This window comes from Myxocyprinus asiaticus, chromosome 7, assembly GCF_019703515.2.
Source record: "Myxocyprinus asiaticus isolate MX2 ecotype Aquarium Trade chromosome 7, UBuf_Myxa_2, whole genome shotgun sequence".
Classification (NCBI taxonomy): domain Eukaryota; kingdom Metazoa; phylum Chordata; class Actinopteri; order Cypriniformes; family Catostomidae; genus Myxocyprinus; species Myxocyprinus asiaticus.
Window position 1 is genome coordinate 26,234,304 of NC_059350.1, and position 15,866 is coordinate 26,250,169.

At 36.2% G+C, this 15,866-nt stretch overlaps 2 protein-coding genes across 3 annotated transcripts; one reads left to right on the top strand and one right to left on the bottom strand.

Moving 5' to 3' along the window:
- Window positions 1-854: 854 nt before the first annotated feature.
- On the bottom strand, window positions 855-8,150 carry cpb2 (carboxypeptidase B2 (plasma)). The gene is made up of 11 exons (XM_051702534.1): window positions 8,051-8,150; window positions 7,413-7,488; window positions 6,395-6,519; window positions 6,010-6,118; window positions 5,797-5,898; window positions 3,794-3,898; window positions 2,230-2,340; window positions 1,877-1,967; window positions 1,501-1,703; window positions 1,317-1,401; window positions 855-1,207 (listed from the first exon to the last, which is right to left on the bottom strand). Exons 1-11 carry the CDS (start codon window positions 8,125-8,127, stop codon window positions 1,020-1,022), a joined length of 1,272 nt encoding a protein of 423 aa, XP_051558494.1. The 5' UTR covers window positions 8,128-8,150; the 3' UTR covers window positions 855-1,019.
- A 2,248-nt stretch (window positions 8,151-10,398) lies between these two features.
- On the top strand, window positions 10,399-15,831 carry alg11 (ALG11 alpha-1,2-mannosyltransferase). 2 transcript variants are annotated; one of them, XM_051702507.1, is made up of 5 exons: window positions 10,399-10,511; window positions 10,983-11,204; window positions 11,393-11,764; window positions 13,497-14,074; window positions 15,062-15,831. In XM_051702507.1, the coding sequence occupies exons 1-5, from the start codon at window positions 10,465-10,467 to the stop codon at window positions 15,343-15,345; spliced, it is 1,503 nt and encodes a 500-aa protein (XP_051558467.1). In that variant the 5' UTR covers window positions 10,399-10,464; the 3' UTR covers window positions 15,346-15,831. The 2 variants fall into 2 exon arrangements, with proteins under 2 accessions (XP_051558467.1, XP_051558469.1); XM_051702509.1 differs by having other exon boundaries at window positions 10,449-10,511; window positions 10,963-11,204.
- The last annotated feature ends 35 nt before the right edge of the window (window positions 15,832-15,866 follow it).

Sequence of the window (15,866 nt, forward strand, 5' to 3'; positions counted from 1 at the left end):
TGGAAATCAATGTTTACATTAATGACAATTATTGACAGTGTGCACATTTTATTAATTATTTTTTAGGTACAAATTCAGTGAAGTGCCTCAGGAACATGACAAAATACTTGATAAGATAGAAAGAAGACATTCTTTTATGATAAAGATTATTTTAATTTATTATAATTGAGAAATCAGTATCTTGTAAAAAGCTTTTAACATTTAATTTTAGTGAACCACCACTTTAAAAATTCTGGAGACTGAAATATTACTGAATCCCAAGCATGACCCAACTATGATATTTTGACTATGAAAATGTTGCTATCTAAATGGGGATATAACATAGACTATGGAAGCCAGAACAGGCCTCGGAATAAAAAAGAAAATATGTAAATCTAAATTTTTATCTCACAACTGTGACTATATTTCTCGGAATTCTAAAAATTCTAAATATAAACTACGCGTATATCTTACAAATTACGTCTTTATATTTTGCAATTTTGACTTTATATCTTGCAATTGCGACTATATATCTTAGTTGCTTTATTTCTCGCAATTGTGAAAAATAAACTCGTAATTACAAGATAAAAACTTGCAATTACGAGAAATAAAGTCGCAACTGCAAGAAATGAGATCCCCCGTGGCAGGATAATGGCATCTTAATAGACTTACTATTTTTAAATGAAGCTAATTATAATTTCTAATGACTAACCCTAGAATTGAAAAAAAAAATGGGGTACACGTGGGGTATGGATGCTCGTGAATGTTCCTAAAGGAAGGTTTTGTCAAATTTAGCTCAGTTTTGGGTGCAGTTATGTCCCCAAACTATAGCTAAGTACATACACACATACAAAACAATAACGCACAGCCAAAAATGCATTTTTACTTGTTTATTATTATTTGTTATATATGAAATTTGCTTAATTGCTTATAGTATCATATCTTCTTGTTAGTCGTTTTTACAGCACACTAAATCATAAAACTTATGTATCTAAATCTATGATATATTATACACTCAGGTTGTTTGTGGCAGAAGGGTCTCATTGAGTTTCCTTGATTACATGTAAGGCTATTATCTTAGCTGCCAGTAAAGCCTCATTACAGGCCTGAGGGATGAAGCTGGGGGGAAGAAGAAACCCGTATCGGCCACGGTCCTGAAGCTCAAACGTGAAAGAATATTTGATCCCAAGATTATAAGCCCAGTCATCAGAGCCTCCTGGGGCTAAATCTATTCAAAGAAGCACAGAGAATATGTTTTAATACAACAAAGAAACAGGAACTGAGTTTCAAAGATTATACATTCTGACGGATTGATTGATAAAACACATGTATCTTACATATGGTTTTTGCACCAGCACCATATCTATAATAACTCTTGTAGTATCTGCGTATTTTTGCTGAGGCCGCCTTAGCAAGTTCAAGCTGAAAGAAAACACACGCAAATACGTATATAGAAATTAGGAAAAGAAAACACTACCTTCTTTATATTAATCAGTCTTATATGTGAACTACATCACACACCAGTTCATTGTGGTTTGGAACATTGTCATAGGAACAGGAGGAGGGAAACAGGAGCATCTGAGAGTAGGAGTGGATGGAAAGGTACAGCTTAACTGTGTCTTTATGGGAGCGCAGGAACTTTGCCACTGCCTGGGCCTCCGGCTCAGACTCTGGGAACTGACCACAAAATATGGGATCACATGGGTCACTGGAGGCACCCTCCGCTGTACAACAGGAGAAGAATAAACCATTATTTTAACCAGAAATCATTTCATTTCTTGAATGAAATCTCCTTCAAAAGCAAAAAAAATAAAAAATAAAATAAATAAATAAATAAATAAATATAACACTATGCATGTTTGTTTGTTTTTATGAAGGTTCAGTGTTTGGAACTCACTGCACCAGTTTGCATCAAAATTTCTGTTCAAATCAGTTCCAACACACTCGCTGTTGTTGCTCATGGACCGGTTTTTCCTCCACATACGATTCTATTTGTTAAATGAAAAATGGAAAAGTATCATGACAAGAACAGAGCTCTGTTTAATGATCAGAGGAAATTTTTCAGCTACAGCTGAATGTAATTTACATGTGCTAAATTTGGATTCGAGCAAAAATCAGAGACAAATTCAGTCTTTTCATTTCAGGAGCTTTCCACCCAAACAATAATAATACATAAATAGATGTAATACAATAATTAAATTAGGATATCAAATGCACTTTGTTGAAAAGTTAGTATATTGAGCATATTACTGTTGTCCATGTATACTTGTATCCATCTGGGTTCATGACAGGCAAGACGTAAATGTCCATGTTATTCAACATCTCTGTAATGTCATTATTTTGGTTGTAAAATGTTAGTGCCTGGCAACAAAAAATAGGAAAATAATTTTGCATTAAATTTCCCATTCAGTGTAATTTGTTTAATTTAAATGAATATCTTGAAATCTGCATTGAATAAAGGCCTTTGCATGGCAGAGGTGATGCAATAATGCGAAATGATTGAATCGCAGACGAAAGGCGAATGATCGCTGTTAACACATTCACGCTTTTACAATAGGTGCCGCTAATCGACAAGCATTGCTACCCCGTTACAGTAGGTGGCGCAAAGCACCTTTCAGCTTGTCTGCCCTTCACCCATCACGGATGAGAGGGAGAACTAGGCTACTTGGAAAATTTGTAAAACAATCATGAAATCGCAATCCGAAACACAAGCAAGCAATTTATCTAACAAACAGATCGAAAAAAGAAAATTAAGTTGTCTATAAGCTGCAGCAGCGATGACGAGTGTGTTGTTGATTTGCTTAACGAGAAAAAAAACATTAGAAACACTTCACAAACTATTTCCGTTCACCTGCTGGACAAGTTGACTGACAGTATGATCATGTATACACAGTCTGAAGGGGGATTAGAAAGAATCGAGTGTAAAAAAATAACATTAACGGTTAAAACATGTTATCAACTGAAACAACACTGATTATATGCCACTGCCACACATGGCGTACCATTTGTGCCGTGTACATTTGTTTAAAATCTCTGCATAAATAGCACCACCTATTGTAAAGGTGTGAATGTGTTAACGCGATCATTCGCCTCGATTTTAATGTTAAAGGGCCATTCGTTGGCATTTTGTTTTGCATTATCACGTCACCTCTGGTGTGCAAAGGACTTTAATAGAGAAGGATATAGCTGCAGGCAGTGCTCCAAAAAGGGGCAGGAGCTCCAAACCGCCATTAAAGATATAGGGAGCCCCTAACCTAACCCTTTCCCTAACCCTAAACGTTTATGGAAGTGACAACCCCTTTTGGAGCTGGCGCAACCCCCTTTTGGAGTAACCCCACCCCCTTCTGGAGTAACCCTGCCCTCTTTTGAAGATTCCACCCTCATTTAGAGGTCTCCGGCCTGCAGCTATACATGCTTGCTTTAATGGGCAAAAAGTGTATAACTGAAACAGTTTAAACAGCTCTAACAGACATACTGTAAGCCTAGTCAGGTTTCAGGGCAATAACTGTTAAAGAAGGACTATGTGAATTCTTTAGTGAATCTGTGTCTATCTGAAACCTCTGTGAATCAGCATTCTGCACTATTTTCTAACATGTCAAAATATGTAAAAAAAAAAAAAATGTATTTGATCAATGTCCATTTCTCAGCCAAATCACATGCAAATTGCAAGTAGTGATTTGTAAAGCTAGATGAGTTAAGTAAAATAAAAAGTTTTAAAAAGTATAAAGAAATGTATGGTTTGATGCAGACTCAGAGTATGTTAACAGCTAATGTCAAGATAATGTTGATAGGAGATTGAAAACATTTTACTGACATATTTCACAAACCACATGCAAAAAGCTGGAGAGATCCATTCCCGTGCATGAATACCACAGTCCATCCACATGGCTCTCTTCACCTCACCCCTCTGGCCTGACAGCTGCAGGATGCAGACAGAAAATTCATTATTTTACATGATATCATTTTGATTCTACTTAAAAAATTGACCGTAATTTGTGCAAACCTTAAGGGGATAGTTCACCCAAAAATGAAAATTCTCTCATCATTTACTCACCCCCATCCTAAATGTGTATGACTTTCTTCTGATGAACACAAACAAAGATTTTTAGAATAATATTTCAGCTCTGCAGGTTCTCACAATGAAAGTGAATTGGTACAAAAAAATGTAATCTCCAAAAGGACATAAAGTCAACATAAAAGAAATCCATAAGACTACAGTGGTTTAATCCATATCTTCAGAAGCAATATAAGTGTGGGTGAGAAGAAAAAAATCAATATTTAAGTCCTTTCTTTTTTTATTTCTTTTTTTTTACTATAAATCTCCACTTTCACTTTCAAATTCATCTTCTTTTGTTCCTGCCATTTTGTATTCCTTGTGCACATCACCACCTACTGTACAGGGAGGAGAATTTATGGTAAAAACTGACTTAAAGGTGGATTAAGTCATTTTAATCCAATACATTTTTTGTCAAATTCCTCAAATATCTCTTCAGGATCCACTAGTTGTCTGTTCTGTGTGCGCTGAAAAAATCTGGTGTTTGTACACAGCCCTGGCTCTGTAAATGGGAAAATAAACAAAGTGGATCGGACCGATCCACACAACACTATTCCAGCTTCTGAAGGAGCACTGAAGGAAGGGGTGTGTTTGTTTGGCTGTTGAGTTCAAATATCAAGTCTTTCTCAGGAATCGCTTACTCCACCTTTATAATATTGATCTGTTTCTCACCCACATCTATCATATCACTTCTGTAGACATGGATTTAACCACTGGAGTCTTATGGATTACATTTTTGCTGTCTTTATGTGAATTTTGGAGCTTAAAAATTTTGGTACCCATTCACTTGCATTGTATAGACCTACAGAGCTGAAATATTCTTCTAAAAATTTTTGTTTGTGTTCAGCAGAAGAAAGAAAGTCATACACATCTGGGATAACATGAGGGTGGGATGAGAGAATTTTAATTTTTGGGTGAACTATGCCTTTAAATGTGCACTTAAAAAGTTTATCTCCTAAAGACATGAACTGCAATTTTGCAATATACGTAGGAAATCATGACCACTCACAATAAAATGAAGACTCCAGTCATATTTTTTCTACATGGAGAGGGTCCACACATGGGGTCTACCATGTTAGAATCACATGACCAGCCGAATACTACTCACTTAATCTCAGTAACCGTCCTGTTATTTGACACTTTCACTCACTGATTAAAGTAATCATGGCTGACTGTGAGTACTAAATTTCTACAATGGCATCTGAAACTGAAAACTATTGATTTTAAATTATGCTGCATCCAAGCTGCTAGGTGTCAGTGTAACTCCCAGATGACACAAAGAGTTACTGAGTGCACCTTTAAGTAACCTCAATAGACTTTTTCACAGACTGTGATGACGTGTTTCCGCCTTATTTAGCAATGTAAATCTAACTTTTTTGTATTATCTTTTTTTAAAAATACAGAGTGTAAGTTTATAACATTATGTTTTGTGTTATATTACCCTAGAATTAGTTTTAAAAGATGAATTACCACAGCTGCGAGGGGGTTTCTATTACAGCTGGTGAGAGAGTAACAGTAAATTTGGCATCTTCTTCCATTTTACTGTCTTAGTCCACCGCTCTATTTTCTTTTTCCTTTGGAAAGTCATTCAAATGTAATAGCTGATTTTTTTATTTTGCTCTTGGAGCAAATGGGAAGTGAAAATAATATTTGCTGTGGTCTCTCATTCACTCCCTTTCACTGCTTTCGAAGTTTCCCGTGCAATCGTTTAATTATGCGTTCCAAAACCATGAGTGTGAAAAAGGTCTATGCATTGAATATACCTTCAGTACATAGAGTGGACGTTTCTCAAATGATGACCCTATAAGAATTACTTTCACCATGCCTGGATTCTCTTGGCTGGCCTTATTTATCCAGTGATAAATCTGACACAAACAAAAAAAGTGGGGTTGGTCAGATTATGTATTATTAAACAAAACATGGTGCACTTAAATGTAATAAGTATGAACTTTCATTTGGAACTTTGCTCATCTTACATCCTCTAAGGAATGATATCTTTCATAGTTCACACCAGCACTCCGGGGATCTGATGATTCATTTTTGGTCTGCATCTCAACCAGTGCTTTTGTGTTTTCCACAAGAACTCTGCACAAATATCACACAATGTCTGACGCACAGTATAGGCTTCCCATTTTATACAGTATGAATAGTCTATGTTTTTTGTTTTGTTTTTTTACCATTCATAAAAAAATGTAATGCGTGTTTCTCCTTCATTTGCAAATCTTACAAATCAAGGAGTTGCTTGTTAACAATATGCGGATATCAGAACAATTCTGAATGTAATAAATATACTAAAAAGTTGCAAAACATCTTAAAGGCCCAGACAGTCTACATTCCACCACATTTCAAAGATTTACTTACGTGTAAGTGATTCGATGTTTGCGTAGGATTTGAGTGACATGCTCCACACTTGTTGACTGAATGTAAAGGTGAACCTCTGAGTTTGCTGTAATGTGAGTTGGTGATGCAGGTTGCCACAACTCTGTCTGAATAAGCACAGAACATGCAACCAGACTGATGGTCTATTTAAAGGGATAGCTCAACCAAAAATGAAATTCTCTAATCACTTACTCACCCTCATGCCAACCCAGATGAGTATGACTTTCTTTTTCTTTTTGCTGAACACAAACAAAGATTTTTAGAAGAATATTTCAGCTTTTTAGGTCCTCACAATGCAAGTGAAAGTGTAACAACATTTTGAAGCTCCAAAATGCACGTAAAGGCAGCATAAAAGTAATCTGTAAGACTCCAGTGGTTAAATCTATATCTTCATGAGTGATTTGATAGGTGTGGGTGAGAAACAGATAAATATTTAAGTCTTTTTTTACTATAAATTCTCCTCCCTGCCCAGTAGGTGGCGATATGCACAAAGAATCGCAAAAAACAAAAGAAGTTGAAAGTGCAGATTAAAAAAAGGACTTAAATATTTATCTGTTTCTCACCCACATCTATCAAATCGCTTCAGAAGACAAGGATTAAAACACTGGAGTCGTATGGATTACTTTTATGCTGCCTATTTGTCCTTTTGGAGCTTAAAAAGTTGGTACCCATTCACTTGCATTGTGTGGACCTACAGAGCTGAAATATTCTTCTAAAAATCTTTGTTTGTATTCAGCAGAAAAAGAAAGTCATACACATCTGTGATGGCATGGGAGTGAGTAAATAACGAGAGAATATTCATTTTTGGGTGAACTATCCCTTTAACAAATCAATTTATTAAATTTGGTGAAGGTAGTAGGTTGGACAATTCTCATTTGAACTCCTCTATGCTGCTGCTCTGTACCTACATTAGATATTACATCACTTGCAAATTTGATATTCACAATCTTCCTCTGACAGCATTCACATACTGATAAAACAATGGATAAAAGTAAATCACCTCATTGTTACTGGTCATATTCCGCAGTGTGTCCACATGCTCCTGTGTGGATACAGTGATGGACAAAACCCGGTCACTGTTAGTAAAGAGAGAAACATCAGCAAAAATTTCCTTTGTTCAGAGGGGTCCATTACCATGGAGAACGTGTATTTTTCTATTTCCATTTATAGAAATATTAGATTCTAAAAAGATGGTGTAAATTTTTCAGTTGTCCCTTTTTTCTAAACAAGACTTGCAATCTATTATTAGTCCCATTGCTCAAGAAAATATTTTGAAATATTAAATAAAAGAAAGTTGTTATGAAGTCATGGCAAATCATATTGTCAGCATTTGCATTCATTGTCTTTGGTCAGATCCTGTTTTTTGGCAATGAGTAACTTCGTTCATCTTTCTTTTCAATGAATAGTGAGCTTGTTCATTGATTACAATAAAACAATTTGACATGTCACAGTATGACACTTACTAAATGTTAAAATACAAAAATCAATTTCTGTTAAATCCCAAGGATAAAGTATATATATATATATATATATATATATATATATATATATATATATATATATATATATATATATATGCATCAATATTGCAACACATAGTAACAAGTAATATAGAAAAGTACATAAGATTTGACTTACTGTTCTGGTTTACAGACACACCTTTCTAGAAAGTTGTTGAAACATATCAAATAAGCCAGTTGTATTAGAGGCCTCATTTTTTGTTCAGTCTCCAAATACCCTGTGTAAGGCAAGGTAAAAGGCCAGTATTAATCTATAACTGTTTGTTTGCTGGTTAAACTTTAGTCTCATTGGCTCTCTAAAGGTCATATTTGTATTTCAAAATGTTGCTTGTAAAATTGAGCTGAAAAGCAACTATTGTTGCTTGTAAAATAGAACTGCTGTGTCAATTTAACAGATATCAGGTGATGAGTTTAATTTAGGCTAAACAACAATACATTGAGAGCATTCCATGCCTGGAAGGGCCAATGCATTTTTAACCACTGACTATAGACACTTAGAACCCTTTTACAGCTAAATTTGACCGTTGCCACACAGGATTAATGATACAGGGACATCAACAGTATCTGGATCAGGCAGATTTATACGTGATCCAGATATTTACAGAATGAACCCCCCCCCACACTAATTCCAGTCATTCTGATGCGGCATTATATTGACGCTCTTCAGTGGGTTCGTTGAACATAGGTCACGTTCACACAGCAGTACATTATAGTTGTCAGTCCAGTTTAATGTGTTAGATAAGGTTACGTTCACACACAGTTCGGTTATAAACGAGACTGACAACTGCATTTTATAACCTAACTGACACCCTTACATTTTTAGTACTCACAACCAAATTTTTGACAAACCCGAGCTGTGTTTTCAGTCACGTCAGTTGTGTTAGGAATTGCCAGTGTTATCGATGTCGCCATCTTTGACATTTAGCCTAGTTTAGTCACTGTCACTATATAATTACAGGCGTTATTAACAGAATACGGGCTTGACTTTGGTCATTCGTTCATAGACAGCATGTGCGCTGTCATGTCAATCCCAAACATTGACTGTGTGAAAGTGGCCACTTTCAGATTTCAATTTTTAAGCATTAACAAGTTTAAAGGGATAGTTCACCCAATAATGAAAATTCTCTCAATTCTTTTCATTTAATTTCAAATAATTTACTCACCCTCATGCCATCCAGATGTGTATGAGTTTCTTTCTTCTGTTGAACACAAACAAAGATTTTTAGAAGAATATCTCAGGTCTCTAGGTCCATACAATGCAAGTGAATGGTGGCCAGAACTTTGAAGTTCAAAAAGCATATAAAGACAGCATAAAAGTAATCCATAAGACTCTTTATTGCCTAGTATGCTTACACATACAAGGAATTATACTTGGTGACAGGAGCTTCCAGTGTACAACAATACAAAAACAATACAAAAACAGCAGCAAGACATAGATAATAATAAAAAATAAATAAATAAAAAAAAACGAATTATGCACATACGTACAGACACACACATACATACATACACACATACACATGGGTAGTGCAAATCTAATACAATCTGTTAGGTACAGTGCAAATACAAATCTGTTATGTACAGTGCAAATGTTTTGTTTTGTTTTTTTCTTCAGAGGAATGAAATGGCAGAAGAGGTTGGATGTGTTGGATAAATATAAGAAAGACTAAACGGTGTATTGCACATAGTTATTGCTCAATGGGGCAGTTTAACTGTTCATATGATATGTGTGGATGAGAAACATATCACTATTTAAGTCTTTTATATATATATATATATATATATATATATATACAAATTATCCTACCTACCCAGTAGGTGGCGATATGCACGAAGTATGCAAATCACCAAAAACAAACAAAGAAGAATGTGGAAGTGAAAGTGTTAGAGTAAAAAAGGACTTAAATATTGATCAGTTTCTCACCCACACCTATCATATCACTTTAGAAAACATGAATTTAACCACTGGAGTCTTATGGATTACTTTTATGCTGCCTTTATGTTATTTTTGGAGCTTGAAAGGTCTGGTCACCATTCACCAGCATTGTATGGACCTACAAAGCTGAGATGTTTTTTCAAAAAATCTTTGTTTGTGTTCAGCAGAAGAAAGAAAGTCATACACATCTGGGATTGCATGAGTGGTGAGTAATGTATGAGATAGTGTAAGTGGTCAACATACATCCAGTTAAAACATTCAAATGAACTCCTCTAGACCATGTAAATGCTAACTAGGAATAATAGTTTTCATCTTATGGATGTCTTTATGTAGGGGCAGAGGCAATGAGATGGACAATAGAAAATCTGTCTGTCAACTCAGACACTAATAACTCTCCAAAGCAGTTTAAAATACATAATACACTAAATATAATTTTATTATTATTATTATTATTATTATTATTATTATTATTATTATATTGTCTTTACTCCTGTCCAGTGGGTGGCTGCACCGCCATAAACATTAAAGAAGAAGAAGCTGAATAGTGACGTCAGCGGTTCCGGGTTCTGCCGAGTGTTGTGTTGTCATATGTTAAGATGTCATCGCACGATCACCTGTCTCTCTGTCTATGCGATTTAATGAGGTAGAGAATGCTTTAAACTCTTTACTTTCTGTGTAGATTACAATTCTGAATAAGGAAAACCCTCTAGTAAACACACTCTTGCTGTCAGGGCGAGTGAATAATAGTAATTCAACTGCTCGTTTTGTTCATTATCTGTGCTAAATGAACGGATTCAGCCCTTTATTTTCGCTATTTGGAATATGAAATACAACTGTACTGTTCTGTTTTAATGAACTACCACAAGTGAATTGGCTGCTTCTGGGTTCAGTATGTCTATTCGAGTTGAAGGAAACAATCCATATACACTCATTAAAGTCAATCATTTGCCTGATAATGTTGATTTAGTGTCTTAAAATATAGCATTGTGGGATTACGTATATATAGCTGTTTTAAAACATGTCAGGAAAGCTGTAACAGTACAACGTATATTAAATCAAGATGTGCTATTGTCTACTAATGCATTGGTTATTAGCCATGTTTTACCTCCCACAGGTTATTATGGTCACTGCTGTTGCCTTCCCTCTATTTGAGTCTTGTCCTGATAGCCATCCTCTTCATCTTCATCTTGGGGGTCAGAACCTGGTTGCAGATGAAGAGGAAGACCAGGAGAGCTCAAGATGACCAGCCTACTGTGGCCTTCTTTCACCCGTACTGCAATGCGGGTGGAGGTGGAGAGAGAGTGCTGTGGTGTGCTTTACGCGCTCTTCAAAACAGGTCAGATATTTCAGCTCTGAAGAGCTAATCATTCATTCATTCAGCCAGACAGTTGCGTCAATATGCCAAGCTGTAAATCTGACTGCAGCTGTCTTGAAACGCTTGAATCAGCGAGGTTGGGCCAAAGCAGAAAGAATGTGCATTATTTCAGGCATTCATACCTTCTCTAATCCCATATGTTTAAACAGGTACCAGGATGTTTCCTTTGTGGTCTACACAGGAGACCAGGGTGTGACTGGAGAACAGATCTTAAATGGAGCAAGGCAGCGCTTCAACATCAAACTCCCTCGACCCGTTAAGTTTGTGTTCTTGAAACATCGCCTCTTGGTGGAGGCGAAACTTTACCCACACTTCACTCTTTTGGGTCAGAGTGTGGGCTCCATCTTTCTGGGGTGGGAGGCTTTGACTGAGTTTGTCCCAGATATCTACATTGACTCCATGGGCTACACCTTCACCTTACCTGTGTTCCGTTACCTGGGTGGTTGTCACGTGGGAAGCTATGTGCACTACCCCACCATCAGCACTGATATGCTGTCTGTGGTTCGAGAAAGGAATCCGAGGTTAGTCAAGAGGGTCACGTCATTATTAACTCTGAGTTAAATCAATATGCGAATTGGTGATTAGAATCAGGATGTCTCATAATTTATATTATAAATTATGAGATTGGGACTATGGAATTAAATATAAAGGAGGTTAAACAAACTCCGATTAATGCATTGTAGTTCAAGGCTAACATTAATCTTAATATCTGCAGTTAAATTTAATGTGAAATTAAAGTTTACTTTCTTAAAGGAATATTACAAGTAAGGCTTAATTAACAGCATTTGTGGCATAAAGTTGATTTGCGCAAAAATGTATTTAAACTCATCCATCCTTTTCTTTAAAAAAAGCAAAAAAATGAGGTTACAGTGAGGCACTTACAATGGAAGTGAATGGGGCCAATCTGTAAACATTAAAATACTCACTGTTTCAAATGTATAGCAATATGCGTGTAACAAGATTTTAGTGTGACAAAATCACTTACATTTACATTTATGCATTTGGCAGATGCTTTTTATCCAAAGCGACTTACAGTGCACTTATTAAAGGGACAATCCCCCTGAGCAACCTGGAGTTAAGTGCCTTGCTCAAGGACAATGGTGGTAGCTGTGGGGAACGAACTGGCAACCTTCTGCTTACCAGTTCTGTGTTTTAGCCCACTACACCTCCACCACTTACTTACCTTTTCTGTGTAAAGTTATATCTAATTTTACAAATTTTTGCCATGACGATGTAATGTCAACAAACCCTTAAACGAATGACGATTTAAACAACTTTACAGCTCAAATAATACATGAGTTTTAACAGGAAAATTAATGTAATGCTTTTATAAAATTACAAGCTTCACATTTCTGCCTTTAAACCCTCCAGAAACTGGCGCCATTAACTTCCATTGTAACTTGCCTCACTGTAATTTTGATTTTTGGAGGGATTTTATAATACACATATATATAATAATTTTTTGTGGTAATCAACATTATGCCAAAAATGCTGTCAATTGAGCTGAACTTGTATTGAACCTGGAATATTCCTTTAATACACATTCTTCATCAGTACACATTATTCAAAAAAAAGTTTTAATAAAAGATGTCTTAACTTTCTCCACCTTTACTTTTTGGTTGATGTCACTTAGGGTACATGGGCTATTGGTTAATATTAACCAATTGTAAAGTGCCTATTTAGGCATTGTTTAAGGCTACTGTTTTAGGTAATGCAGCCTTTCTTAAATCTTGCCAAAATAGTTAACGTAGTAGTAATTTAATGTTTGTTAACATAGCTGTAATAAAGTTTACAGCAAAGATGGCAAAGATTAATCGATTTGAAAAAGAAGCATTACCATTAGGATACGTCAAGCTACCTTTGAAGGCCTTCATGTCCCAGTCAAAAAGCCTCCTCAAAAAGGGCACTGGCAGTGTTTCAGAAGGGAATTAGGCCTCCACAATCGACTGCAAACTGGCATTCATGTCTGGCCCCATTCTATTATGAAACACCCACTTTTCACCATCAGATACATTCCAGATGCACAAAATCAAGTCCCATTCTATATATTTTTTTTCTTTTTCTGTTGTTTCTTGTTGATTTTAATGTTTAGCATACATTTTCAGGGATTCTCTTTGTCCCATAAATATATCAATTGCATTGTTTTCCAGGTCCATGTATATTGCAGGATTTGTTCTATATACAGTATGTATAATTACATTTATATATATAATTGGCTCATGTAATGTGATGTATTTAATTACATCCCTTTAGGTTCAATAATGCAGACTACATTTCCAGTAACCCTGTACTGAGTGCTATCAAAGTGATTTACTACTGTGTTTTTGCGCTGCTCTACGGCCTGGCTGGCTCCTGTAGTGACGTGGTCATGGTAAATTCCACCTGGACGTTAGGTCACATACTGGCTCTGTGGCGTGCTCCCAACTGCACCAGTGTGGTTTACCCACCTTGTGATGTTCAGGCCTTTCTGGACATACCTCTGGAGGAAAAGGCTCAGGAGAAAGAAAACAAAAAGTGCCACTCTATCATCTCTGTGGGTCAGTTCCGCCCTGAAAAGGACCATCAACTGCAGATCAGGGCTTTCAGAAAACTTCTAGACAGGAAGGGGGTGGAGTCTGCTGGTCGAAAGACTCTAAAACTGGTGTTGATTGGTGGATGTCGTAACCAGGAAGATGAAGACAGGGTACTGATGCTTAGGGGCTTGTGCCAGGAGCTGGGCATGGCAGACAGGGTGGAGTTTAAACTCAATATTCCATTTGAGGAACTGAAACAAGATCTTACAGATGCCATGATCGGGTTGCACACAATGTGGAATGAACATTTTGGTATTGGTAAGATGAATATTAATGCTCTTAAAGGAATAGTTCACCCAAAAATGAAAATTCTCTCATCATTTATTCACCCACATGCCATCCCAGATCCCAGAACACAAATGAAGATTATGAAGAATGAAGAGTAAATAAAGAATATCTCAGCTCTGTTGGTCCTTTCAATGCAAGTGAATGGTAGCCAGAACTTTGAAGCTCCAAAAATCACATAAAGGTGGGGGCCTGGGTAGCTCAGCAAGTAAAGACGCTGACTACCACCAAAAATAAATAAAATAAATCACATAAAGGTAGCATAAAAGTCATGAATATGATTTCAGTGATTTAATCTATGTCTTCAAATGTGATATAAGTGTGGGTGAGATACAGATTAATATTTAAGTCCTTTTTTCCCCTATAAATTTCCACTTTCACATCTGAAAGTCACACGTGGCACCTTTTTAGTTTTACTTTCACATCTGAAAATTGATCTGTTTCTTACCCACACCTATCATATCGCTTCGGAAGATATAGATTTAACCACTGAAGTCTTGTGGATTACTTTTATACTGCTTTTGAATTCTGGCCACCATTCACTTGCTTTGAAAGGACGAACAAAGCTGAGATATTTTTCTAAAAATGTTTATTTGTGTTCTGCAGAAGAAAGAAAGTCATACACATCTGGGATAGCATGAGGGTTAGTAAATGATGAGAGAATTTTCATTTTTGGGTGAACTATTCCTTTAAGTTAGAGAACCTTTAGACAGATGAATCAAAAACACTAACAGATATTTGTGGATTGTTAATGATTATTAAATAACAAATAATTTTACACTAAAACGTTTGTGTTTAAACCTATTTGTTGGGTGATGTTACTATCATTGAGTCAAATATACAAAGGTAATTTTCCTCTACTGTAATGCATAATTGCATATAATGCATATTGTTTTAGTAAAAACAAACTTCTGCAATAGTTTACTTAAGTAGCACTTTGCTTCTCCCTCATTTCTGCAGGTGTGGTGGAGTGCATGGCTGCTGGAACAATCATTCTGGCTCACAAATCTGGTGGTCCTAAGCTGGACATTGTAGTGCCCTATGATGGTGGTTCAACAGGCTTCCTAGCAGATGATGAAGACAGCTACGCAGAAGCAATGGAACGAATCCTTTCAATGACTCCTGCTGCTCGGTTAGAGATTCTGCGACGGGCCCGTCAGTCCGTCACCCGCTTTTCAGACCAGGAGTTTGAAGGCTCCTTCCTTGCAGCTGTTGAGCCTCTAATGTCAGCATTGGTGCTTTGACAGTGAGGGAGTGTGTGAGGGTACTCTCCGTACCTCAGTCACCAAGTGTCAGTCCTGACTGACTATAGTAAATCAGCCTAATATTGTTCAGTCTAGTTCACAAGCTTGTGCTGGCCCCATAGTGCTGACTGATAATCATCCCATTTCTAGAGCAGAAGTGAGGAATTTATACAGATTTGTCTTGTAAACTTTAAGAAACATCACTAGGGTGAGGGATGCATCATGGAAAATGCTGGTTGTTCTGCTTTAACGACATGACTCAATGCTTTTAAACAGTGACATTTAATGAAATGTTTAAGCACTGATTAGAAGGCATTTGTTGTTTATTGAAACGCAAACATATTGTTCATATATGTTTTTATGTTAAGTCAAATTATATGATAATTTAATTATATAATTGTACTTGTAAATTATATTAGCTTTGTTTTGTCTCACAATAGGTTTCAGAGGGTTTCACAACAAAAATACATTGTATTAAAAAAGTGATATATTTGAATGTGTCACATTACTTCACAATATCT